At 39.8% G+C, this 25,939-nt stretch overlaps 2 protein-coding genes across 3 annotated transcripts in view; both read left to right on the forward strand.

The window, feature by feature from the left end:
• Positions 1-25,939, forward strand: part of TTPA (alpha tocopherol transfer protein) — a 1,432,408-nt gene that overhangs the window by 819,024 nt on the left and 587,445 nt on the right. The gene's annotated exons all lie outside the window — the stretch shown is intronic.
• Positions 25,008-25,939, forward strand: part of YTHDF3 (YTH N6-methyladenosine RNA binding protein 3) — a 259,745-nt gene continuing 258,813 nt past the window's right edge. Inside the window, exons 1-2 of one of the 2 annotated variants that reach the window (XM_044067709.1) lie at positions 25,008-25,109; positions 25,729-25,753. In XM_044067709.1, coding sequence (XP_043923644.1) covers positions 25,065-25,109; positions 25,729-25,753 — 70 coding nt within the window. In that variant the 5' untranslated portion in view covers positions 25,008-25,064. The other variant, XM_044067715.1, reaches the window with a different exon arrangement.

Below are 25,939 nucleotides of genomic sequence, written 5' to 3' on the forward strand. Positions count from 1 at the left end.
GCCTGATTACTGGCAGACCTTTTGAATCAAGAGATCACTTAAATAGAACCTGTCAGACAAAGTAAAGTAGGCCAAAAGATCACAAAAAGAAAGACATCATGTCGCGATCTAAAGAAATTCCAGAACAGATAAGAAACAAAGTAATTGACATCTACCAGTCTGGAAAAGATTACAAAGCCATTTTTAAAGCTTTGGGACTCCAGTGAACCACAGTGAGAGCCATTATCCACACATGGAGAAATCATGGAGCAGTGGTGAACCTTCCCAGGAGTGGCCAGCCTACAAAAATTACCCCAAGAGTGCAGCGATGACTCATCCAAGAGGTCACAAAAGAACCCAGAACAACATCTAAAGAACTGCAGGTCTCACTTGCCTCAGTTAAGGTCAGTGTTCATGACTCAACCATAAGAAAGAGACTGGGCAAAAATGGCATGCATGGCAGAGTTCCAAGGCAAAAACCACTGCTGACCAAAAAGAGCATAAAGGCTCATCTCACTTTTGCAAAAAAAATCTTGATGATCCCCAAGACTTTTGGGAAAATATTTTGTGGACTGACAAAACAAAAGAGCTTTTTGGAGGTGTGTGTCCCTTTACATCTGGCATAAACGTAACACAGCATTTCAAAAAAAGAACATCATGTCAACAGTCAATCATGTTGGTGGTAGTGTGATGGTCTGGGGCTGCTTTGCTGCTTCTGGACCCTGATGACTTGCTGTGATTGATGGAACCATGAATTCTGCTCTCTACCAAAAAATCCTGAAGGAGAACGTCCGGTCATCAGTTCATGACCTCAAGCTGAAGCGCACTTGGGTTCTGCAGCAGGACAATGATCGAAAACACACCAGCAAATCCACCTCTGAATGGCTTAAAAAAAAATGAAGGTTTTGGAGTGGCCTAGTCAAAGTCCGGACCTGAATCCAATTGAGATGCTGTGGCATGACCTTAAAAAGGCAGTTCATGCTTGGATTCCCTCCAATATGGCTGAATTAAAACAATTCTGCAAAGAAGAGTGGGCCAAAATTCCTCAACAGCGATGTGAAAGACTCATTGCCAGTTATCGCAAATGATTGATTGCAATTGTTGCTGCTAAGGGTGGCACAACCATTTATTAGGTTTAGGGGCAATTACTTTTTCACATAGGGCCATGTAGGTTTGGATAGTTTTTTCCTTAATAAATAAAATCATCACTTAAAAACTGCATTTTGTGTTTACTTGGATTATCTTTGTCTAATATTTACATTTGTTTGATGATCTGAAACATTTAAGCGTGACAAACATGCAAAAAAACTAAGAAATCAGGAAGAGGGCAAATACCTTTTCATTGTACTGTATTGTATCATTACCCTAGTACTTTTAACAGTGCTTTTCCAAGTAAGAGTAGATTGCAGATTGTAGTACTAGAACCATACATCTCTGCATGCAAAGCTGGGACTCTGAGTACTGACTATCTTGTTCTTGGTGTTTGAGCTGTATGTTTTTATGTATTTCCTATTGGATATTGATCTGATATGTTGATATTAACTGTAGACTACTATGTTTTTTTGGACGTGTCATTGAGGACTGTTGTCATGTAGTAATGGCATATCTTTCAGTTTCAGACTTGTATCTTTCAAAACTTTCATCCTAATCTATAACCTGCTGGCTATCTACGTTCTGTATGTCCTCTGTACAGATGTACAGATGTCAGGTATTGCTAAGGCCATAGCACTATGTAGGTACCCACATAGTATTGTGCTGTTTGCTGTTGGCCTGAACACTGCTGTTAGTTATGACATATGGGACATTCCTTAATGTGGGCCTTGCCCCTTTTCCTTGCCTGTATAAGGGACATTGCAGAGGTGGTGGGCTACAGATTCACATACAGTAGGTGGCAATATGTCACAGAAAAGGACATGTGGAGACAGCCAAACAACATGGGGGACATGTCCCCAGATTTGTGAACATATTCTATGTCATCAGTGCTGTTATACACATGGTGGATTTATATATTGACAGGGTTTGTGTGGACATGAATTTAGTGAGTGACTTCATGACTGACAGTGATATGTGTCTGACATACTTCTGCACTGGCACACTGTCCACAGACTGGCCACATGTCTGCCTGTTATGTTTTGTCTGTTCTCCAGACAGTTAGCGTCCTTGGTAAATCAGTCATGGACTCTGGGGGGATGCAATTGGTAAATACTCACGTCTATTGGTATTACCGATGTCATATTCTCCATAAAGGATGTTACAACAAACCCAGTAACATCTGCAACTGTCTCAATGTATGACAGCAATATGTCCAATCTACCCCCGTGTTTGTGCCTCTGTCCCCAAATGATGTCAGGCTTTGTCCAGATGTCAGTGAGGTGCAGACGTAGTTATTATCATTATTTCTTGACTTCATTCCTGCTACCATCTCAGTGATGTAGTAGACCCATAGACTTGTCAAGGAAGAGGCCATAGATATGAGTCCAGAGCCTGTACAATCTGAGGTGAACTGTACATGTGAGAGGCCTGTGTATGTCAGGCCATTGTTAACAGACTGTTGTGATTGTGTACACATGTCATGCGTACATGTTATTTGGGCTGTGTATGGAGGGGTGGATTTAACTGTTATGGCTCCTTCTTTATCTGACTGTGCATGCTGCTCCAGTTTCTGCTGATCTATTGGCTGTATGTGCTTGTAGGGGCAGACTGAGACATGTTCTCTACCAAGGTCAGGATTCAGACTACACTAAGAATTGGGACTGTATATGTAGGGCTAGTGTGTGAGTGGCAAACAATGCTGTATTTGTTCACACAGTCTGTATACTCTACTGTTCACTTGACTTACCGGTATGTGACTGTGGTGATGTTGGTTGTGGGTATGCACTTTCACATTGGTGTTTGTTTGTCACTGCTGTTACATCCCCGTAGTGCCTGATATATTTCCAAATACATGTGGAATTACCCATAGCAGATTTCCTAATTCAATTACTTGTGCTATTTCAGTAAATATATGTTAGAGCACACAGGAGGGTGTTACTACAGCAACCATGTTAGCTTCTCTATGCCAGATACATCCCCATTTTTATGGCTTCCACCCACCACTTGCCAGCCTTGGTCCAGATTCATTTCAGAATGGGATTCTGAGCATACCTGTCAACTGGCTGGATTGTTTCAGGATGTCCAGGTTTATTGCTCGTATTTCTGGTCTGTTTTACAGATTATTATTTTTTTTCTGGTAAATCACTGTAATGATATGATTGTTGTCAGGAAAATGAGGACATACATTTCATTTACCTACCTCACATCCATCAGAATATGTATGGTGAAACAAACTGTCACTCTGCCAAGAAGAGTACAGGGGGACAATGACATCTTCCTTCCTGGATGTTAATGCATTAGTACTGAGATGTACCACACAGAAGGACTTTGTGACCACAGTGGCAATGTGATAGTCAAGAGACATTGCTGCCAACCTGTGTACCCAGATCTCTTATAACGCCTTCTTTGTTCAGGGGACTTCCATCAATGTGGTAAATCATGGGAACAGGGTTTTCCACAAAGGGGGTGACAACACATTTTCTGAGACTGAGCTTAAGGCCATGGCTCTGACACCAGTCATTAGTCTCAGTGAGGCCTTTCAATAGGATGCCAACATCACTTGGGTAGTTAATAATAGCTTCCAACTTGCAATTGTCTGCAAATTTTGTCAGCCAGAGTCCCTTCATGTTGGCATGGATTTCAGAGAAGTTGATACAAACATGACAGGACCCAGGACAGAACCCTGTGGGACTCCACTTATGATTGCTCATCAGTCTGACTTGATGTCAGCTACTTCACACTGTGAGTCCTATCTGTGACCCAGTTTGAAACCCACCTAGTGATATAGGGGTTGATACCTAGCTTAGTGAGTTTTTGCATGATTCCTAAGTGGGGAATGTTATCAAATGCTTTGGCCAGATCAAGGTAGGCTGTACGTGCCGCCTTGCCTTCATGCACAACTCAGGTGACTGATGCCAAGAAGTTGGCCAGGTTGATTGAGCAGGTATGACCTACCCTTCAAAAAAGTAAACAGTGTGGGATCCTGAGTCTGCAGATTCCCGTATCCCTGTTTATTAGGTGCATAATGATGTATTCCACAGATTTGCATAACAGACTTGTCAGGCATTTGGTGCAGTATTTCCCAGGGTCTGTAGTCGCACCTCATATGTGGAGAGGGGTGACTGTAGCAGTGCACAATTCAGTAGGGACAAAGCCTAAGGTGAGGCTGTGCTTGAACAGGGCACACAGGTGTGGTGCCAGGTCACTCTGTAGTTCATGTAGAACACAGCCAGGGATATTGTCAGGCCCCATAGAAGCTGTATTCTTGGCCTTGGACAGTGGTGTTTTAACCTGTGCAGCAGTAATACTGGGTGCCTGGCAGTGTACTGGTATTGTGATTGGTCCTTTGAGGGGGAGGGGTAAAGTTTGCACTCAATATGTCAGCCAGTATACTAGCAATATTTGTTGGCTCATTTTAGGAGGTACCATTGTCTAGTAGCTCAGAACAAATCTTGGTATTGCCATGGAGATTCTTTCCATAACTGTATGAGCCCTTGTGGTTGTCTTTACTATGTCCTCCAATTCTGTTGTCACAGTTAACTTTGTAGTATTTGATGAGGGATCTCAATGTTTAATTGAGACTGATAAAGTTTTTTTTTCCAGTCTTGGTACTTCACCTTATTCCATATTGGTTCCCTTTTGCTGTACAGTTTCTTTATGGTTGGAGACCACCACATCACCTTCCTTTTTTGAAGGTGAGGGTCCTGGTTCTGTTGGGTACGGCAGTATCCATGCATTTGTGTACATGTTCATAGTGCATTGTTGTTTGATTCAGCAGTTATGCAACTAGTCTCCATTTGCATGGCTGCCATGAGGTTAGCCACCTCTGTTTTATGAGGCCATAGTCAGCTTTGGACAGGCTTTTCATGGTGTTTACCTTTGCAGGGGGTAGGGCTGTGGATTTCCAAAGGTGATTAATTTGTGTTAAGATATAACAAGGGAGGAGTTGACTATTGGTGTAGAGCAACAGTCGACCAAGTTATCAAGGACCAGGTTGATGTGATGGGCATGCTCATTGGTACATGAGTAGCTTTCCCAGTTAATGGTGGTGTAGTTGAACTCAACCAGTATGAAAGTGTTAGGTTGGATACTAATATTCTTCAAGGTGTTTAGGGACATGGAGTGTGAGTCTTGGAACATATTTGGGGACCTATAGCAGGCTACAACCTGAACCACTGTCCTACTCAATGTTAGCTACACCTGCAGGATCTGTAATGCATAATGTTGGTCTACCACTCTGGAGATATGTGCATCCTTAATGAATATGGAAATACCACCACCTTTGGTACTTCAGTCCAAGTTCAGCAGCCAAAAGTTGTGGAATGAGTTATAGGCTGGTAGTGCAGGGGTGCTTCCTGCTGCCTTTAACCAGGTAAATATTGGAAGAGCATTGCACCACAGGTATTAGTATTTCATCTGAGTATTCAAAACTTGCTAAACAACCAAAATGGTGAAAAGACAGCTTCAAAACAATAGCTTCAATAACAGGCTTTTACCATGTTGAATCCACAATATATGAAATATAGAGCTTTGCTGTTGTAAAAGTCAAGTGGCGTTGTAATTCCACAGCTTTAAAACATGTGGATGTCATAAAAACAGAAAAAACGAACATAAAAGTAAAGAACCCTTCTGATTTAAACAATGGACAAGCGCTTTCAGCTTTTTCAAGCCTTCTTCAGATCCAAGTAGGTAAGCTGGGTTCAGTGTTTAAAAGTTGGTATCATCCAATGAAACAATCTCAGTGAATGATGAATGTTAACCAATCAAGTTAGTCCATTGGTACACACCTCCATAGCTTTAAGTTAAAACTCTTTATTTAAAACTCTTTGTTTACAACAACATGACAGTTTGACGTTTCTAAGACAGACGCAGACATATTTTCAGAAGGAATATTAGTAAAATCTTTTCAATAGGTTCTAGTTAAAAGAACAAGCTCTGCATAAAAGCCAAGATTTGAGAGAAAAAGGTGAAAAATAAAAATAAAGATGGTCATTTAGGGTGCTTCTTTTTATTTAATTTAATAGTTTCTTTGGGACTTCAGAGCCTAAGTCAGTATACCTAAGGTTTCTGGCAATGAAAACAGGTCATAAGTGAGCATAGCTCATTGCTCGTCTATTTTTAAGAAAGGGGGGATGCAGAGTATATTGGAAAAAAGATGGTAAGGATGAAGCTGCCAGGTAATAGGAAAAGAGGAAGGCCTAAGATAAGGTTTCTGGATGTGGTGAGAGAGGACATGCAGGTGGTTGGTGTGACAGAGCAAGATGCAGAGGACAGGAAGAAATGGAAACAGATGATCCACTGTGGCGACCCCTAATGGGAGCGGAGCAGCCGAAAGAAGAATATATATATATATATATATATATATATATATATATATATATATATATGTATGTATTTGTTCACCTTTATATATATATATATATATATATATATATATATATATATATATTTATATGCATATATATAGATATAAAAGTGGATGTATATCTGTATATATGTGTATATATATATATATATATATATATATATATATATATATGTATTATGTATAGATTTGTCTGCATATATGCATGTCCATACATATATACATGTATATATAGAGAACCTGAATGATTCTACAGACTACTTTCCCTACTGTTGAATGACTGTACTAACTGATATGTTTGGAATGTCATCACTATAGTTTACAGGGCCCTGGGTTCCAGATTTAGCAGGCCTTATTATTTTGTTGCAAGGCAGAACAGTTCTGTTGGAGGGGAAGGGATAAGGGCAATAATTAAAATAGGTCCCTGGTTTGGGCCCTTTCACCCCCATTTAGACAGCCTTTGGACAGTTTTGTTGCAGTAAGTGGTTCAGAGTGTGGATCTGATGTCCGACTGCACTACACACACACACACACACATATATATATATATATATATATATATATATATGCATATGTATAATACATATATGTATATATATATGTATATATATATATATATATATATATATACATATATGTGTATATATATATATATATATATATATATATATATATATATATATATACACATATATGTATATGTATATATATATATATATATATATGTATATATATATATGCACCTATTTTAATTATTGCCCTTATCCCTTCCCCTCCTAAAATAAAAATAAATATATATATATATATATATATATATATATATATATATATATATATACCTGTATGTATATATATATATAAACATGTATATATTCAGATGGGTCTACTGCTTTTCATCGAATACCACGTATTCAAAAAAGAGCAGTAGCCCGCTCAGTTACGTGAAAGTGCACTTATTCGAAAGTGCACTTTTGCGAACTCAGCTTCTACGAAAGGATCGCACCACAGTGGAGGACAGCAGCAAAATGTGTTATGTCCTCCACTGTGGTGCAGTAGTTACGGACCTTAGGGTTAGGGCACGGGTCATGGTAAGGGGATAGCCCTACAAGCTATCCCCTTACCATGACCCGTGCCCAAACCCTAAGGTCCGTGACTACCGCACCACAGTGGAGGACAGGCTATCCTCCACTGTGGTGCAGTAGTCACGGACCTTAGGGTTAGGGCGCGGGTCATGGAAAGGGGATAGCCCTACTAGCTATCCCCTTATCATGACCCTCGCCCTAACCCTAAGGTCCGTAACTACTGCACTAAACATCAGTACATAGCCCATTCGCTGAAGCGGGTTTCACAAAAGTACACTTTTGATTAAGTGCACTTTTGTGTAACCCAGGGTCTACTGTGTGAGTTTGAAGAAGTGTATTTTCGAACTTATACAGTAGACCCATTCAGATATCTGTATATATTTATATATATTGATATTGATAATTGATAATTGATATTGATAATTTTTTTTTTACGTACATACTGAGAATTTACATATATGCATGTATAGATTTGCTTTGTTTTTTATATATATATATATATATATATATATATATATATATATATATATATATCATATATGTGTATATTTTAGATTTATATCTCTACATATATTACGTACTAATGTTTCCATATACATATATATGTATGCATCTCCATACACATATATATTTATATCTATGAAGCAATGAACAAGCAAACAGTACCAAACAAAGAATTTGACCACGACCTTGGAGAAAAACCGAAACTGTGTTATAGACCAAAAAGGTAGTTTTAATTCCAAAAGTATTCCAATTCCACAAGTCACAGGAAGAAATCACACAAGCGCTTTCGCTCAGGTAGTCCTGAGCTTTATCAAGTATACAAGTTGTAGTATATTGCAATGCCTGTTATATACCCTGGCAATTACACAATTAATTGGTAAAACCTGATATTCAAGTGCTCCAGTGATTTAAAGCTGTATACTAGAAACTAGTTTTCATTACACCAATTCAAAATAGAATACACACATATAAAAATATATATAAGAATAAGACAACCAACATGAAAACATAGAGATTCTCAGATATCAAAGTTTAAAAATGGAAGTTAAAAATCTCATTAAGGTTAAAAATTATTAAAAACTGTATTATGGTGTTAAAGAGCTGAAAAAAACTTATTTTGTGTTGTTAGAGGACACTGTTAGTTATATATTGGATATTATTGGTGCCCATCTATATTGAATTTCAATGTTAGAAATATTTTTTGAATTGAAGCTTTAAGGCCATAGATGCTCAATAATTTTGTGTAATGTGTAAAGGTGTTGCTATGTGGAGAAATCTCAAGTCCAAGAACTATAGCTATATATTTATATCTATGTATAACTCGACTAATGTTAACAAACATTTTCCCTACTGTTGAATGGCTCTGCTGCAAAATAACATCAGACATATCTACAGCTCCGATAGCTTAGTGGTAAATTGCTGTGGCTGTGGTGTGTAGGGCCTTGGGTTCAACACTTGCAAGGGCTGATTATTTTGCTGCTAGGCAGAACAAGGGCTGTTGGATACAGAGTGATTAAGGCACGTTTAAGCAGTTGTAAGAGGGTTTGCATGGCAGTAAGCAATGCTAACTTCCAGTTAACTATGCTGACAGATGGTTAGCTTTAAAAGTGCTTAATCTGTGCAGGCATTGCTTAGCACCACGCAAACAGGCTCAGTCCTGCTTACCTACTGCTTACTCCCGCTTACCCCCACTCTGATTTCTTTAAAAGAAAAGAAAAAAGGGGTGATAGGAAAGTGGTGGAAAAGAGGGCACAAAGAGGGGAAAAGCAATATGAAAGATAGCTAGGGATGTACAGGATGGGTGTAGGGAAGGTCCATAGCTGTCCATTTCTTCTACAGCAACAGCTGTGCATATATGCTGAATTTGGAGATAAATTTGGACATTCAAACCCCTGAGAGAGGGGTGAGGACAACAATAATGTGTTGTGAAGCCAATTAGACCAGATTACATGTGTCCAGTGGGCACGTGTGCAAAATGGACAGCTATGTATGGGGCGACATTTTTTCTGGGAACAGATTGCCTTTTTTTTTTAAGGTGAGAGTAGGATGTTGGGGGGGATAATAGGTATATTTGGGGAGGTAGGTTGGGTAGGAAGACAGACAAGAGAGACAAGACAGCATACAGGGGTGGCATATGACACATGTGGGAGGGTAAACACCTTGGATGTGGAGGGGTGTTTGGTAATCAGATGCCCATGAGCCCCCAATGGATACAGTGGGACTCAGGTCCCCACCCATGGGTAGTCACCACTGCACCTTCATGGCCCTGAAGGTGGCTGTGCTGGGGGCTGAGCAGGAGGGGCAGGCTGACCTTCTAAATGCACCATGCGGCCCTCAAGATTCCATAGCAGATCTCCCAATTCCTTACGGAGTTCACTATACACCAGAACCTGGACCTGGTTTCGGGTGACAGGATTCTGTTCGTGCCCACTCCCATCTCCTGAGGTGGTTCCACCCAAAGGTGGTGCAGGACCAGCGGACGTGGAGGTCCAGGGGTGGGGCCCAGACATGCTGGGACCTGGTGCCATGGCCAGATGAGGCAGGAGGATCAGATCAGCTGGGATCAGCCTTCCTGGATGTGCTATGGTGTTGCAGTTTTAGAACATATGTTGGTTAGTAATTGTTAGAGAAATATGTATTAATATATATGTTTAGTGCTTATTAGAAGCTAAAGAGTTAACACATTTCATTCTATTTTATGCACAGCTTAATTCTGTATGAAATTATAAGATGATTTTTCAAACTGCAGTATGCTTTCTGAAATTGCAAGATGCACCCTGACCTAGTATTTGCTAGCACAGCAAAATTCATGTTATGCCTTTTGGAAATGTACTGAGAAGCAGGTGATTATCTGCTAGGTCAGGAAAATGAATGAATAGTGAATGAATAGAACAATACTGTTTTCTATAATGTGACTGAATATGAACAATCAGCACTGTTTGTGTTATGAGAACATGCACAGCTGCGGAAAAGAAGAGATACATGAAACAAAAGACTGCTTGAAGAATCTGTACTTGCTTTATGCTCGAATTAGCTATAGTACCTTGAATGGTAACATAACATAGAGGGAAGTTGTATCTAACCGGTGGTCATCAAGGCCACGTTGCTTTTCTTAGGAAGTTTTTCATAAAATTGATAGTGCAAGCAGAAAATCATGGACAAACAGCTGCTATGAAGTAATGATGTTAGAACTTGTGATCTGTTACGTCAGCTTGGTAGGCAATGTCTTGTTAGAAAATGTATAAAGATGATCTTACTCCCTGATTTTAGTTAGACAGACTCTGTATTAGCATGTTTTTGTCTCCTTGCTGCAAGATTAAAGTGCCTTAACCTGAACCTGCAGTGTATTGATCATTTTGAAGTTTATTTTTCCTTTGACAGATTGGTCCTTCGGACTGGAAACTCTCGCTCTAGCTCATGTCAGACGGGCCCGGTGGCATGAAACTGTACGGGGAAGAGGCCACATCGGTTCTTCTGCTCTGAATGACCTCCGACTGAATTTTCGTTCAAAAGAGGTCAGCCACTGTTTCTGATCTGCAATTGGAGGACGAGTCAATGGTTCCATCAGTGAGACGGTCAATCATGGAGGCTCAGGTAAGGAGGAATTTACCTTTTCTCTGTTTCAGATCAGGGACTTGTTACAGTTTTTGTTTTTATCAGGGAGATTTTTTTATAAATCAGGGACAAAAAAGATTGCTGTCTTGTCATAGATCAGGGAAACAGGATAGGTAGGCAGTTATTCTAGATAAACTGCGAAAAAAGAAATTGTGGTACCACGTGATAAGAAGAGTTATGTAACAATTTCTAACTAAGTTAAGACAACATGGGAAATAAGTGCACAAAAAGATCCCGAGATCCGCCATTAACCGAAAACGCGAAATATATGCAATTACAACGTGCCGATAATGTTAGGTACTATACAAAATGGGTTAATAAATACAAATTTGATGGCAAATTAGACAAACCTTCACTTATCAAACTTGTCAAACAATTTAAAACAGACGCAAAAGGTCAGGTGAAAAAGCAATGCCAATTAGGCATTTCCCAGGCACACAGGTGGCTTGAGGAAGCAAACCGCAGGGAACAAAAGATTAAAAATTCAAAAGCAATGTTTTAGACAAAGAAGACAATAACCTAGTAATAGCATCGGCCCCTCCGCTTCCCTTACTGGAATATGAAGTGAGTGGACAAGCTGATCCACCTCCGCTATACCCAACTGTCCCTGCGAAATCAAAACCGTTTGTCAGAGATCCTGTCGAGACTAGGTCTTGAACACGTAACTTAAGAGGGGATATTGAATTATATGAAATAAATAAAAATTCACGGGCTATGAGCGAAGAAGAGATATGTCCACTCATAGAAGTACAAAATCCTCAGGCAGGACAGGAAGGGCAGGACCCAACTATCCTGGTATATAGACCATGGACACCGGAAGACATCCAGAAAGCCACAGAGGGAATTCCCCATCCGAAAGTTAATTTTAGAAAATTCCTTGAAGACTTACAGGGCATGAGGTTAAGTTACCATTTAAATGGAGAAGAAGTAGAGAAAGTAGTCAGACAAATCATAGGTCCAGATTGGCACATAATCAGTGGCAACTGGAATCCCCGTGACGCGGAACATAAGCCACTCCCACATAGCAACGCAGAGCTGGATAACAGAGTGAAAGGTCTGACAGACCGAATCTCTGAGAAATGGAAGCCTAGGGCTGACTGGACTTCCATTAATCAATGCATCCAACAGGAAGTTGAAACTGTTGATAGATATTATGCTAGATTATTAGAGTGTTTTAATAACCATTGTGGAATGCATGTACCTAAAGACCAAACACATGATTCCCCATATGAGCAACAACTAAAGAATGCATTTTAAAGGGTAGTATTTCACCCATCAGTAGTTTCATTACAAAGCACATGGTAGACCACTGTACAAGTAGATTACAGTCATTACTTGAATATGCGAGACATGCCGAAAGGCATTTTAATAGCAAAAAGAAAAAGAAAACCCAAGTATTTGCAGTGGAGGATGGAGCGGAAGTCTTTGTAGTACAGTTCGGGAAGAAGGGCAAGGAAAATGCCCAGGGAAACAAACAATCTGATAAGCGATCAGAGGAGTTTGAAGAGAGAAAGAAAAGGGGTGAATGTTTTAAATGTGGGAAAAAGGGACATTTGGCAAGGGAGTGCAGGCAAAACAAAAAGGTAGCCATGGAAGATAAAGAGGGTGAGGACTGACTATATGATGGTCAAGAATCACTAGAAGGGAATAACCAAGAAAAGACAAATGCAAATGTGATAGAGGGAGTAGAGAATGTGATAGAAGAAATAGAGGAAGTACAAGAAATCACCGATGGTGAAGAAAGTGAAATTTTAGACTTGGCATTATTGAGCCTAGAACTCTATTTAGCAGACACAAAACCGGAAGTTACACTTCTGGTAGAGGGGAGGGAAGTTAAATTCCTGTGTGACTCAGGGGCTTCACGGACCCTGATACAGCCTTCCAAACTACCAGAAAATTCAGAATCACTCGATTATATATTAGTGAAAGCAGCTAATGGACAGCTGTATTGGGAGCCACTCTCCCATAGCATAGCAATAACTGACCCTGTTTCAGGGATGACCCAAAAGAGCAAAATTGTTGTTTCTGCAAAATGCCCAGTAAATCTTTTGGGCAGAGACCTTATGCAGATATTTGACATAGCAGTAGTTCCAACTATGCAGGGTATGGAAGCACAGCGACAAATGGATACTTTTGTGGTGCGACCGGAGTGTGAAATATTTTATTGGTACAGCCAGGACTTGGTTACGACTTGTCCAGGGGCAGTAACTGAAGAACTGATGAACATAGCCATCATTAAGTCCCCCTCCCTTGACACTGATAAAAAGCATTTGTTGCATTGTACTCTATATTACTGTAGCACATCAGGACCTGATAAAGAATATGAGCAAGAACTGTTTAGAAACCATGCTAACAGATTAGTATTGCGTAATCTGTACTGGGACACAGAAGGGATCAGTGTAGTTAGCTGTTCATTACCCCAGGAATTCCTAGCACTTTATAAATCTAATCAATTACCACATGTTAGTTTAACTAAAGACAAGAATGTGAAGTGGGCAGACCTAGGAGAAAAAGTCACAAGGTGGGAAAAACAGACAGAATTGGAACTGTCAGAACAGGGAGTACAAAAGCAGAGGTTGAATTGGATAACACAGACACACCCAGCTGTGCACTTGCAGGCAAGTGAGGACAGCTGAGTAGCACTCTTACTAGAGGAAGAAGAAAAAGCCTTACGAGGTATACCAGAGACTCTCTGGTCAACAGGGAAATCAGATGTAGGACTTATTCGTACAGCAGGACCAGTTACTATCACGCCAAAGTCAGCATTTAGACCTCAAAAGAGACAGTATCCCTTAAGAAAGGATGCAGAAATAGGAATCAAACCTATAATAGCAGCCTTACTTAAGGAAGGAGTATTGATAGAATCTCCCGATTCACCATGTAACACACCCTTATTTCCTGTTAGGAAAGCAAATGGAGAATGGCGCATGGTCCAAGATTTACAAGCTGTAAATGACGCAGTTATACCTAGAGCACCTACGGTTCCAGATCCACACACCTTATTAAATGATTTGAAGCCTCAACAGAAGTCATTTTCTGTGGTAGATATTAGCAATGCGTTTTTCTCAATACCGATACACCCTGACAGCCAACATTGGTTTGCATTCACATTTCAGGGGAAAAGGTATACATACATGCGACTACCACAGGGATATTGTGAGAGCCCAACAATATTCGCACAGGAAATGGCAAGTAACTTGGTGGGATTTATCCCACCGAAAGGCAGCCAGATTTTACTTTATGTAGATGACATTCTGCTGGCAGCCCCCACACAGCAAGAATGCAGAGAAGATACCATAGCATTATTACAATTCCTAGCCACTCAAGGACACAAAGTAAACAAAAACAAACTGCAGCTTTGGAAAAAGCAGGTTAAATACCTGGGATACGTAATATCCAAAGAAGGCAGAATATTAGATGAAGACAGGAAAATAGCAATCTTACACGCACCCAAACTGACTACCAAGAAGGAAATGATGTCCTTCCTAGGTATGACCAATTTTTGTCAGAGTTGGATTCCAAACTATGCCTTGGAGTCTGCTCCACTGACCAACTTAATATACAAGAAGCCTATGGCAGCACAAGATCCATTACAATGGACACCAGAAGCAGAATCAGCTTTCTGCAAACTGAAACAACTGATAGCATCCTCATTAGTTTTAGGATTACCGAACTATCATAAACGATTTTTCCAAACTGTAGATTGTAAGCAAGGCTATATGACATCAGTGTTAACACAGCAATATGGGGACAAGCAACGCCCCATAGCTTACTATTCATCACAGCTAGACCCAGTGGCGCGATCCTTGCCCCACTGTGTACAAGCAGTAGTCGCAGCTGCAATGGCAGTACAGGCTTCAGCCTCAGTAGTGGTATTCCACCCTCTCACATTGAGAGTGCCTCATGCAGTCGCGATTATTTTACTGCAAGAAAAAGTAGCATATCTTTCTCCTGCTAGACATATTTCCTGTATGACCATACTGTTGAGCCAACCTCATATGACAATTGAACGATGCACAACTTTGAATCCGTCAACCTTTCTCCCAACCCCTGCAGATGGCAAACCACACTGCTGCCTGCAGGAGATTGAGCAAAAGACACTGCCTAGAAAAGATCTCACAGATGTTCCCTTGGATGATGCCGAGGTGACATACTATTTGGACGGCTCATGCAAAATGGGTCCTACAGGGCAGAATCTAGTAGGGTATGCAGTAGTTTCTGATACTGAGATTTTAGAAGCAAAGTCTTTACCACACAACTTATCTGCACAAGCAGCAGAATTGATTGCTTTGACAAGGGCATGTACCTTGGCAAAGGGTAAATGTGTGAACATTTTTACTGACAGCCAGTACGCTTTTTCTACTGTACATGTTTTTGCGCAGCAGTGGAAAAATAGAGGAATGATAACATCTACTGGTAAACCGATTAATCATGCGCAATTTATTTTAGATTTGTTAGAATCTATTCATTTACCTCAGAAAGTAGCTATTTGTAAATGCGTAGCTCATACCAAGCAACAGGATAGGATTTCAAAAGGTAATGCGAGAGCTGATACAGCTGCAAAATAGGCAGCTTCAGCTTCAGAAGTATTTCTTTTGAGTGAGGAATTACAACCTTCTGAGATTTTAGATTTAGAAATGTTAAAAACAATGCAGACACTTACTACAAATGTTGAAAAACAGAAATGGATAAAATGAGGAGCAATTCCTGAGAAAGGGCTGTACATCTCCAAAGAAAGAAAACCAGTTTTGCCGTCTAACTTGTTTAGATATGCAGCTTTGTTGAGCCATGGGCAGTGCCATGTCTCAACAGGGGGAATGGTACAGTTAGTGAATCGAGTGTTTACAACGTATGGATTTACAAATTACACAAAAAATGTATGTGCAGCATGCCATGTTTGTAACAGGCATCATGCACAGGGGGCACTGAAGCCTCAGCAAGGGAGTTTCCCTACATCACCGTACCCATTCCATACTATCTGTATGGATTTCATAGAACTAAGCAAATGCGAAAATAAAAAGTTCTGTCTTGTCATTATAGATATGTTTTCCAAATGGGTGGAAGCTTTTCCGACCAAAAATCCAGATACAGCTACTGTTGCAAAAGTCCTCATTAAGAAATTATTCCTAGATTTGGCATACCAGAAAAGATCTATAGTGACAATGGCACACACTTTGTAAATCAAACCATACAACAATTGAGCCGTTATTTCGGGATTTCCTTGAAAAACCATTGTGCATACCACCTCCAATCTGCAGGATTAGTAGAGAGGCATAATGGGGTTCTGAAATATAAGCTTAGGAAATTGATTAGTGAGACACAGAATAACTGGGTGCACTGTCTGCCTCTGGCACTGTTGAGCATGAGAACTGTTCCAAATTCAAAGGGGTTAACTCCTTTTGAAATACTGTTTGGGAGGGCATATTATATACCTCAGTGGAAACCTCTCATACCTGCAGACCAGGAGGCCGACACTTCACTTGCAGGGTATATGAGGAGACTTCTGAATAACAAACAACTTCTGCAGTTAAATTCTGTTTCAGATAAAGAACAGACCAGACCATCGGAAGCAGTAGTACAACCAGGGTCATGGATCTGGGTGAAGGTTGTGAAGAAAATAAATTGGAGTTCTCCGAAGTGGAAAGGACCATTCTAAGTTTTGCTGGCAACACCCACTGTGGTCAAGATAGCTGAACATGTGTCCTGGATCCATTTGACGCACTGCAAACTGGTCAAGAACTTTGAACTGGACAAAAACCTTGTTACTGTTATACAACGAGAACAAAATGACCAGGTATAGAGTAAACAGGGATGCAGAACAACCTCAGAAAAATTGCATGATCATCCAGTTAGCTATACTGGTAACAATAACCTTTTTGCTGTGGCCTTTCCTTTTTTCAGCCACACGAGTTGAACTGAACAAATGTGATGTGTTACTCATAGACTGGCATCCAAACTTTAACACTTACCAAGCAATTAAATATGTGTATGCTGAAACTTTTAATGTTTTGAACTGCTGGATTTGCACAGATATACCAACAGCATACGGGGAATTATTAATGACTGCTGTCCCCCTAGGGGTCAATGAGACCTGGGAAAATTTTATTTTTGATACTACACCTGTAAAATCACAAGACAAAATAGCATTGTACCTACCTGTTACACAAAAAGGAATTGTATGTTTTTATAAAAATGACACTATTTAGGTGGGTTGGAGCAATTGCAATGTGACTGTTTCTTATAAATGTTATATCAAGGCTAATAAGGCAGAAACTATTTGTGATACAAACTATGACTCATATCTTGAGAAAATGCAAAAAACTCTTAGTGAAATTCAGCATAATCCTGTTCTTTTGAAGCAACTTTCTATCATTGATAAGAAAATGTTTCATGCAGGGCAAGCATATATCAATACTAAAGTAGAGAATTGTTATTTTGTTTGTGGGAAAAAGGCATACAAATGGCTACCTGAGAATTGGTCCGGCAGTTGTTTTTTGGGTTACCTGGTTCCGGCCATACGACACACTGCAGCTTTGCCTCGAGGGAAAATTCGAAACGTCAGAGAGGTCAGCAGTAAACCTGGAAATCCAGTCAAGAGACCCGAGAATCCAGTGGGACGAATCGAAGCAGGATGGAGAAACCATAACTCCATGAAGAACAAAGATAAACTGACACACATGGACTTGAGTGACACTATTATATTATGGGCAGGCATAGCCCCTGCATATGGCGCAGTGAAATCGATTTGGGAGCTGAGAAAACTGTCCAAACTTCTTGAAGTTATGAGCAATGCAACTTTTTCTGCTCTCGAATTAATGACTGATGAACTAAACGCTATGAGAACTGTGGTTCTTCAAAACCGCATGGCTCTCGAATTCAACCTAGCGGCGAGAGGTGGTACGTGCGCTTTAATCAAAGAAGAATGCTGTTGTATATTCCTGATAACCAGCATGAGATAAACGACCATCTTGAGGTGATCCAGCAAGTGTCGGCCGTGACCAAACCAGGCCCAAACCCTCTGACGGACTTTTTCCAGAATTTGTTTGGGGGGTGGGGTTCCATCCTAATGAACATCCTGATTGCCATTTGTGTGGGATTACTCCTATTAGGAGCATGCGTCTGTTGTGGTATTCCCTGCATGAAAAAGTTAATCAAAGATTTTATAGACATGTCAGTTTCTGAGACTTTGTATCAAAGTACTGAAATTGAAGAATTGTTGAAAAGTGAAATGCTTTCATAAGTCTAAACTAAATGACTCTCTTAACTGCAAATCCAAAATGGAAGAGATTAGGAGAAGAAGCAAACTGTTTATGCTTTTGAAAATAGAATAAAAAGTATTAACAGGGGGGAAATGTTAGAGAAATATGTATTAATATATATGTTTAGTGCTTATTAGAAGCTAAAAGATTTAACACATTTCATTCTATTTTATGTACAGCTTAATTCTGTATGAAATTATAAGATGATTTTTCAAACTGCAGTATGCTTCTGAAATTGCAAGATGCACCCTGACCTAGTATTTGCTAGCACAGCAAAATTCATGTTATGCCTTTTGGAAATGTACTGAGAAGCAGGTGATTATCTGCTAGGTCAGGAAAATGAATGAATAGTGAATGAATAGAACAATACTGTTTTCTATAATGTGATTGAATATGAACAATCAGCTCTGTTCATGTTATGAGAACATGCACAGCTGCGGAAAAGAAGAGATACATGAAACAAAAGACTGCTTGAAGAATCTGTACTTGCTTTGTGCTCGAATTAGCTATAGTACCTTGAATGGTAACATAACATAGAGGGAAGTTGCATCTAACCGGTGGTCATCAAGGCCATGGTGTTTATCTTAGGAAGTTTTTCATAAAATTGATAGTGCAAGCAGAAAATCATGGACAAACAGCTGCTATGAAGTAATGATGTTAGAACTTGTGATCTGTTACGTCAGCTTGGTAGGCAATGTCTTGTTAGAAAATGTATAAAGATGATCTTACTTCCTGATTTTAGTTAGACAAACTCTGTATTAGCATGTTTTTGTCTCCTTGCTGCAAGATTAAAGTGCCTTAACCTGAACCTGCCGCGTATTGATCATTTTGAAGTTTATTTTTCCTTTGACAGTAATAGTAAACACATTCCAGGATTAGTTATAACAGCATGCATGAGTATTCCCATTAACCCAAAACAACAGATCTAGAACATTTGCATAGCAAACAAAACACATGCATATATGGAACCACAGCAGGCATTACACTGGCATGGAGGTTACATTGATAGCAACATGATAGTATTTGAACAGGGAACATTAATTGGAATACATTTCAACATTTGTAGAACAATAGGACACATGTCCCAAAAGTAGGTTTGGTGGAAAACATTCCCAATCATTTATGTGTTTAGATTATTGGTGAAGATAAGGTGGGGGAGAGAGAGATGTCAATTAACAAATGTAGATTCTTGCAGTGGTCACAGCTTTAATGATCATTGCTCTAATCATTACTCTACAGGTATTATTGCACCAACCTATGGCCTTGGTCTGGGCAGTTGTATGTTTGTACACAGTGTATAATTACAGCCTTCTTATTGTTACTTTATAACTTCTCTTACCTGGAAGACCTGTGGTGGGAATGTTTGTTAAGTCAGGGTTACATATGTGCACTCATAGTGTGTGTGTGTGTGTGTGTGTGTGTGTGTGTGTGTGTGTGTGTGTGTGTGTGTGCTACTGTCATACTCTGCCTTGATTTCTATTGGTCACCCAGGTTGTTGGTAGCAAGGACCGGTAGCTGTGACAGCCTGACACTTTTGAACATTTTTTGGGGGAGACCACTTGGTGTATATACCTATCCTGCTGTCATTTGCAGCCTTGGGGTTGGACCATGGGTGTTGGACACAGTATAACTAAAGCCTTCTTACAGTTACTTTATACCTTCTCTTACCTGGAAGACCTGTGGAGGGAGTGTTTGTTAACACTACCTGACTGTTTCTAACCCATATATACATAGTCAGGGTTACATATGTGCACTCATACTGTGTGTGTGTGTGTGTGTGTGTGTGTGTGTGTGTGTGTGTGTGTGTGTGTGTGTGTTACTGCTATACTCTGCCTTGATTTCTATTGGTCATCCTGGTTGTTGGTAGCAGGGACTGGTAACTGTGACAGCATGACACTTTTGAACATTTCTTGGGGGAGACCACTTGGTGTATGTACTTATCTTGCTGTCATTTGCAGCCTTGGTGTTGGTATGATAGTATCTGAACAGGGAACATTAATTGGAATACATTTCAACATTTGTAGAACAATAGGACACATGCCCCAAAAGTAGGTTTGGTGGAAAACATTCCCAATCATTTATGTGTTTAGATTATTGGTGAAGATAAGGTGGGGGAGAGAGAGATGTCAATTAACAAATGTAGATTCTTGCAGTGGTCACAGCTTTAATGATCATTGCTCTAATCATTACTCTACAGGTATTATTGCACCAACCTATGGCCTTGGTCTGGGCAGTGGTATGTTTGTACACAGTGTATAATTACAGCCTTCTTATTGGTACTTTATACCTTCTCTTACCTGGAAGACCTGTGGTGGGAATGTTTGTTAATACTACCTGACTGTTTCTACCCATATTCACATAGTCAGGGTTACATATGTGCACTCATACTGTGTGTGTGTGTGTGTGTGTGTGTGTGTGTGTGTGTGTGTGTGTGTGTGTGTGTGCTACTGTCATACTCTGCCTTGATTTCTATTGGTCACCCAGGTTGTTGGTAGCAAGGACCGGTAGCTGTGACAGCCTGACACTTTTGAACATTTCTTGGGGGAGACCACTTGGTGTATATACCTATCCTGCTGTCATTTGCAGCCTTAGGGTTGGACCATGGGTGTTGGACACAGTATAACTAAAGCCTTCTTACAGTTACTTTATACCTTCTCTTACCTGGAAGACCTGTGGAGGGAATGTTTGTTAACACTACCTGTTTCTAACCCATATATACATAGTCAGGGTTACATATGTGCACTCATACTGTGTGTGTGTGTGTGTGTGTGTGTGTGTGTGTGTGTGTGTGTGTGTGTGTGTGTTACTGCTATACTCTGCCTTGATTTCTATTGGTCACCCTGGTTGTTGGTAGCAGGGACTGGTAACTGTGACAGCATGACACTTTTGAACATTTCTTAGGGGAGACCACTTGGTGTATGTACTTATCCTGTCATTTGCAGCTTTGGTGTTGGACTATGGGTGTTGGACACAGTATAACTACAGCCTTCTTACAGCTACTTTATACCTTCTCTTACCTGGAAGACCTGTGGAGGAAATTTATGTTGACATTACCTGACAGTTTCTACACATATTCACAAAATCCTAGTTGAAATTTTGCATACAGCTTACTACAACTCCTGGGATTCGAACCATGGCTGTTTCTGCTAAAAATACAAGTTTGTGTTGCATCAGAACAAGCTATTGGGAAACTGCTGTTTTTTTCTTGAATGTTTTCTGTCTAGTTCTCTCTTGGTTGTACAATCTGACTTTGTGATTACAACATTCTTTTATATACATTCCTATACATACCTTTTGACATAATACAGTGTGGAAAACAGTGGTTAACACAACATTACTATTCTGATATCAGATTCAACATTTCAAGTCATTCAATACCAGAGTAAACACAACCAGTCTGGGGTTTTCACTTTTATTGACAAGTACTTACACTTTTATTGATATATAACCTGAATGTCACTATTACTCTCCTACTGGCTTCTTCAGTCATTAAAAACCATACCCATTTTTAAATACTGCAAGGTGACATTCTACTACTTTTTATTTGCCCTACATAATACCAGCTAGATTGTTACTCATCAGCCTCACGACGCAGCCTTAGCAGCCAGCTGGCGTGGGCTTCCAAGTTCACAGCCCTCTCATCTGCAGCTGTACAAGAGATAAGAAGAAAACATTTATGCATACCTATCCATCACATACACAGGCTGGATTTTGGAGAACACTTATTATGACTAATACTTACACATGGTTGGAGCATTCCCTGCCCGGGCATCTTGGAACCATTGGTCCAAAAGGTCCCTCTTCCTCCGCTTCAAGTCGGCAAAGTGGTGCCGGACCTGCTCACCAGTCCGAGGGATGCCAGTGGTAGTGCTGAGATCTCGGGAAAGATGGTCTCAGGCCTCCACTTTGTATTGGGAGCCCTGGTACTGTTCCTGCAGCAGTGGCCCTTCATGGTCTTTAATGAGGAGACCAACCATGATCTTGGACTTCTGAATGCCCCAGCTCTGCAACCGAAAGCGCACACCTTCGCCTACACCAGCCATAGTGCCTACAGTGGGGAGCTACAACTGGTTATGAGCTGTATTCCTGCCTGCGAGGATAAAATAGGGCTAATTTCCTGCTCATTTCCGTGATTGGACAGTTTTGAAACTGCTGAGCTAAGCTAAGCACTGGGCAAACCCGCTTAGCAAAGATAACCATTGCTTAAAGGGGTAGATGCTAACCTCTGATTACCAGTGGGCAGATCCGCTTAGCTATGCTAAATCTTGCTTAAACTTTAAATTTCACTGACACCTCACATTTGGGGCTGCTACACTACCCTGGTTAACATATACATAATAATATTCACTACCTATTTATGAAAAATACATTTTAGTTGTGTTTCACATACGAAAATGCATGGATTGCTGTGGGGCTCGAATTGTGATTAACTGTGTATTAGTCAAATGCTCTAACCACCACACTATTCCGGTTTTACTGTTTGTATTGTCTATATTTCTATTTAATTTCTTTCCATATTTAAACTCTGCTAGGCATAGCTACATAACAGGCAAACCCGCGCAGCTACGCTTAAACTTTATTTATTGCACACAGGGAAAAAAAATTAAGGAACAGAACCTTCATAAATCCCGGGGATTGTGTTACAGTTCAGGACTATAAGTGATCCTGTTGTTTCATGCTTTCTGTTTCATACTTTTGCATGATAAGTGGTCTTTCCACACTTACAGTGCCCACAAACAGTAGTCTTCTACTACATTCATCCATTTCAGATGTAGATTAGTTTCTTCCATTTTAGTGAATTTATTTTCTTACCACTATTCTTACACAAGTGACCTAGTGCCAGACACTTCCTCTTTCCACGTCTATAACCACACAATGCAAAATGTAGTAGTATGGGGTTTCCGTGGTTTGTTTTCTATTGTGGAAAAATCTATTTTCATGTTTTTAATATATAGTTCCATATTTTTTTAATATATAGTTCTATATGCTTCTAAATCATGCAACCACTATACATTAAATGTCATATTAGAGGGTCGGAAAAGGGAACAGTCCACATTTTTCAGTGATTTTCAGTTACTAGACTCCATACAGTTAGTGACAGTGAATATTTTTAAGCTTTAATTTAGTTATTTAAAAAAGTATGCACTGTTACAGAGATGCTGAGCTTTATAAAGAAAAGCAGTAAAAGTAGCAGCAAGGCACAATCTGAAGGCAAATTCATTAAACTATTGTTACATGAGAGCGGTATGGTCATACCTCTCAACCTCTTCACATAAGAAATCTGGACAAAATCAAAAACAATGTAGAGGGGTGGGGTCCAAAATCTTGACAGGTTTTAAATATTTATTTCACAATTTAGAAAGTTGATAGAATAATAGGCTTTAGATTAGCATTCATTTTTTTCTGGAGGATATGAAGTCTGAAACGCCAGTGTATGTTATGTCATTATTTTGCAATTTCAGTCCTCAGTGATTTGCTTGAAAACTACAAATTTAATGAGAAGCAAACCAAAAATAAGAGGCAAAAGTCTGCAGCTTCTTTTTCTTTTGACTGTTCCCATTAGGGGCCGCCACAGCGGATCATCTATTTCCATTTCTGCAAAAGTCTGGATATTGTGCGAAAGTCTGGACAGAGGTGACTCTTTATATTTAAACTTATAAACCATTATTTGGACAGCATTTACCATTGTCTAAAGTAATAAATGAGCGTACCAACTGCAACAGCAGATTTTATTACCTTTAATTTTAGAGCACTGACATCTGTATTCGTTAGCACATTAACCTTCATATTAAATAAATGGATGGCAGGGAAGTAATGCAAAACGCATTTTATAGGATCATAGGAGGTTACTAGGCTAATGGCCCCCTGGGGCCCTTACAAGCCTAGCCAAGAGTTTATCTCCAAAAAAGAAACCTCAGTGAGCACCTGTCACCCCTGTCAATGATGGACAAAGATGGAACTTTATGAGTGGTCAGATAATAGTGATGACAGTTATGGTAGTATGCTGTAATATGGCTATATTAGATGGCTGCTGTTGTCCTTCTGCTGGTGACTGCTTAAATGGATTTGAATTGTTCGCCCATGGAAAACCTTTTTCCAGAACCTGAAGACATCTAAAGTTATGCGACAACCCATACATCTGTCTAGATTTTAGAAGAGCATCCAGACTTTTGCCTCATAGTTTTGGTTTGTTCCACTTGGAATGTGTGTTTATTTTGCAAATCGAGGAGTTAAGTCAGTAAAAAATGAGTGAAATTTGAGTTTCAGACTTCATACCCTTCAGAAAATGCATGCTAATTTACAGCCCGCTATTCGATCAACTTCATAAGTTTATAAGACAACATTTAGAAGTTGTCCCTATTTGGGGGGCTTTGTCCCAATTTATTGCACCAAAAGACTGAGAGGTGTGTGTGAGACATCCTTTAAACAGTTCTAAAAAAGCTTACAGGGCAGAGCTCTGTTATATAAAGAATTTTCTCGCTTAGCATAGCTCACAATGCTACACCATGGACTATCATTCTGTTCGGCCTACTCAGTACAACTTTTTTTTATATAATAAATAAATTATCTCTCCAACTTGATGCCTCTGAAGAAACCAGCTGTACGCTCGAGGCGGGTCTGCCACGTGATACATCAGCGGCACGTCTTTAACGGAAGGTCAGGAAGCCGATGAGCGGAAGTAAGATTGGAGTCTCTCCGCCATTGTGGAATATAGTAAGAGAAGAAAAAAAAAAAAAAAAACACCCAAACATTTACAGACTGTAAAAAGTGAAAGTGCAATCTTTTAGTGGTACTTTGTAAACGGACAAGTACAGTGACTTAAGGATTTAATTATTATTTTTAATCATAAAGACACAATCGTGGAGAAGGGATTACATATAGTTAGCGGACAGCAGCAACCCTCTGGTTCCTGAAGAATGTCTGCCACCAGTGTCGATCAGGTACAGTAGTCAGATGTAAGCAAGTAAGCCAGTACAGGAGTCAGTCAGGCCAGGGCCACAAGAGAGAGACCACATAGCCTAGGCCAAAACTCGGACTTGTAGTATTACAAGTCCAGCGAGGGGAGCTCACTTTGGCAACCAGTACCAAACAAGAAAGGAGATGTAAAGATTATGGAATGTTTCTCAGCTTGTGTGGCGGTGTAAACATAAAGTTAAATGCCTAAATAAAGAGAGTCGAGACTGTGCAGTTAATTGGTACCTATATAGTAGTGTCCCATGGCCCAAAGTCAATACCTGATGGTGCACTAGGCTGCAAGCAACTTTTTTGCTTTAGATTTGCAGCTACATTATTTTCTGTACTGATTATGTCTTTCTTACTCTTCCCATAACAGAGACCTAAAGGCCAGGGAAATAAAGGTAAGTTGCAACATTTGTTTCTCCTTAATCATGGGTTTGATGATGACAGATTGCAGTATTTTTGTCTGGGCGTGGACTATTTAGAGAAATTCATAATTACTTTTATAGAATTATTGTGTGCAGTAAGTAGTATTTTAGTAATTTGCAGATTGTTTATTTGGTCTTAAGAAAGAAACAAACAAACTA

Source organism: Protopterus annectens, chromosome 1.part0, assembly GCF_019279795.1.
Source record: "Protopterus annectens isolate FY-2018-M chromosome 1.part0, PAN1.0, whole genome shotgun sequence".
NCBI lineage: Eukaryota > Metazoa > Chordata > Ceratodontiformes > Protopteridae > Protopterus > Protopterus annectens.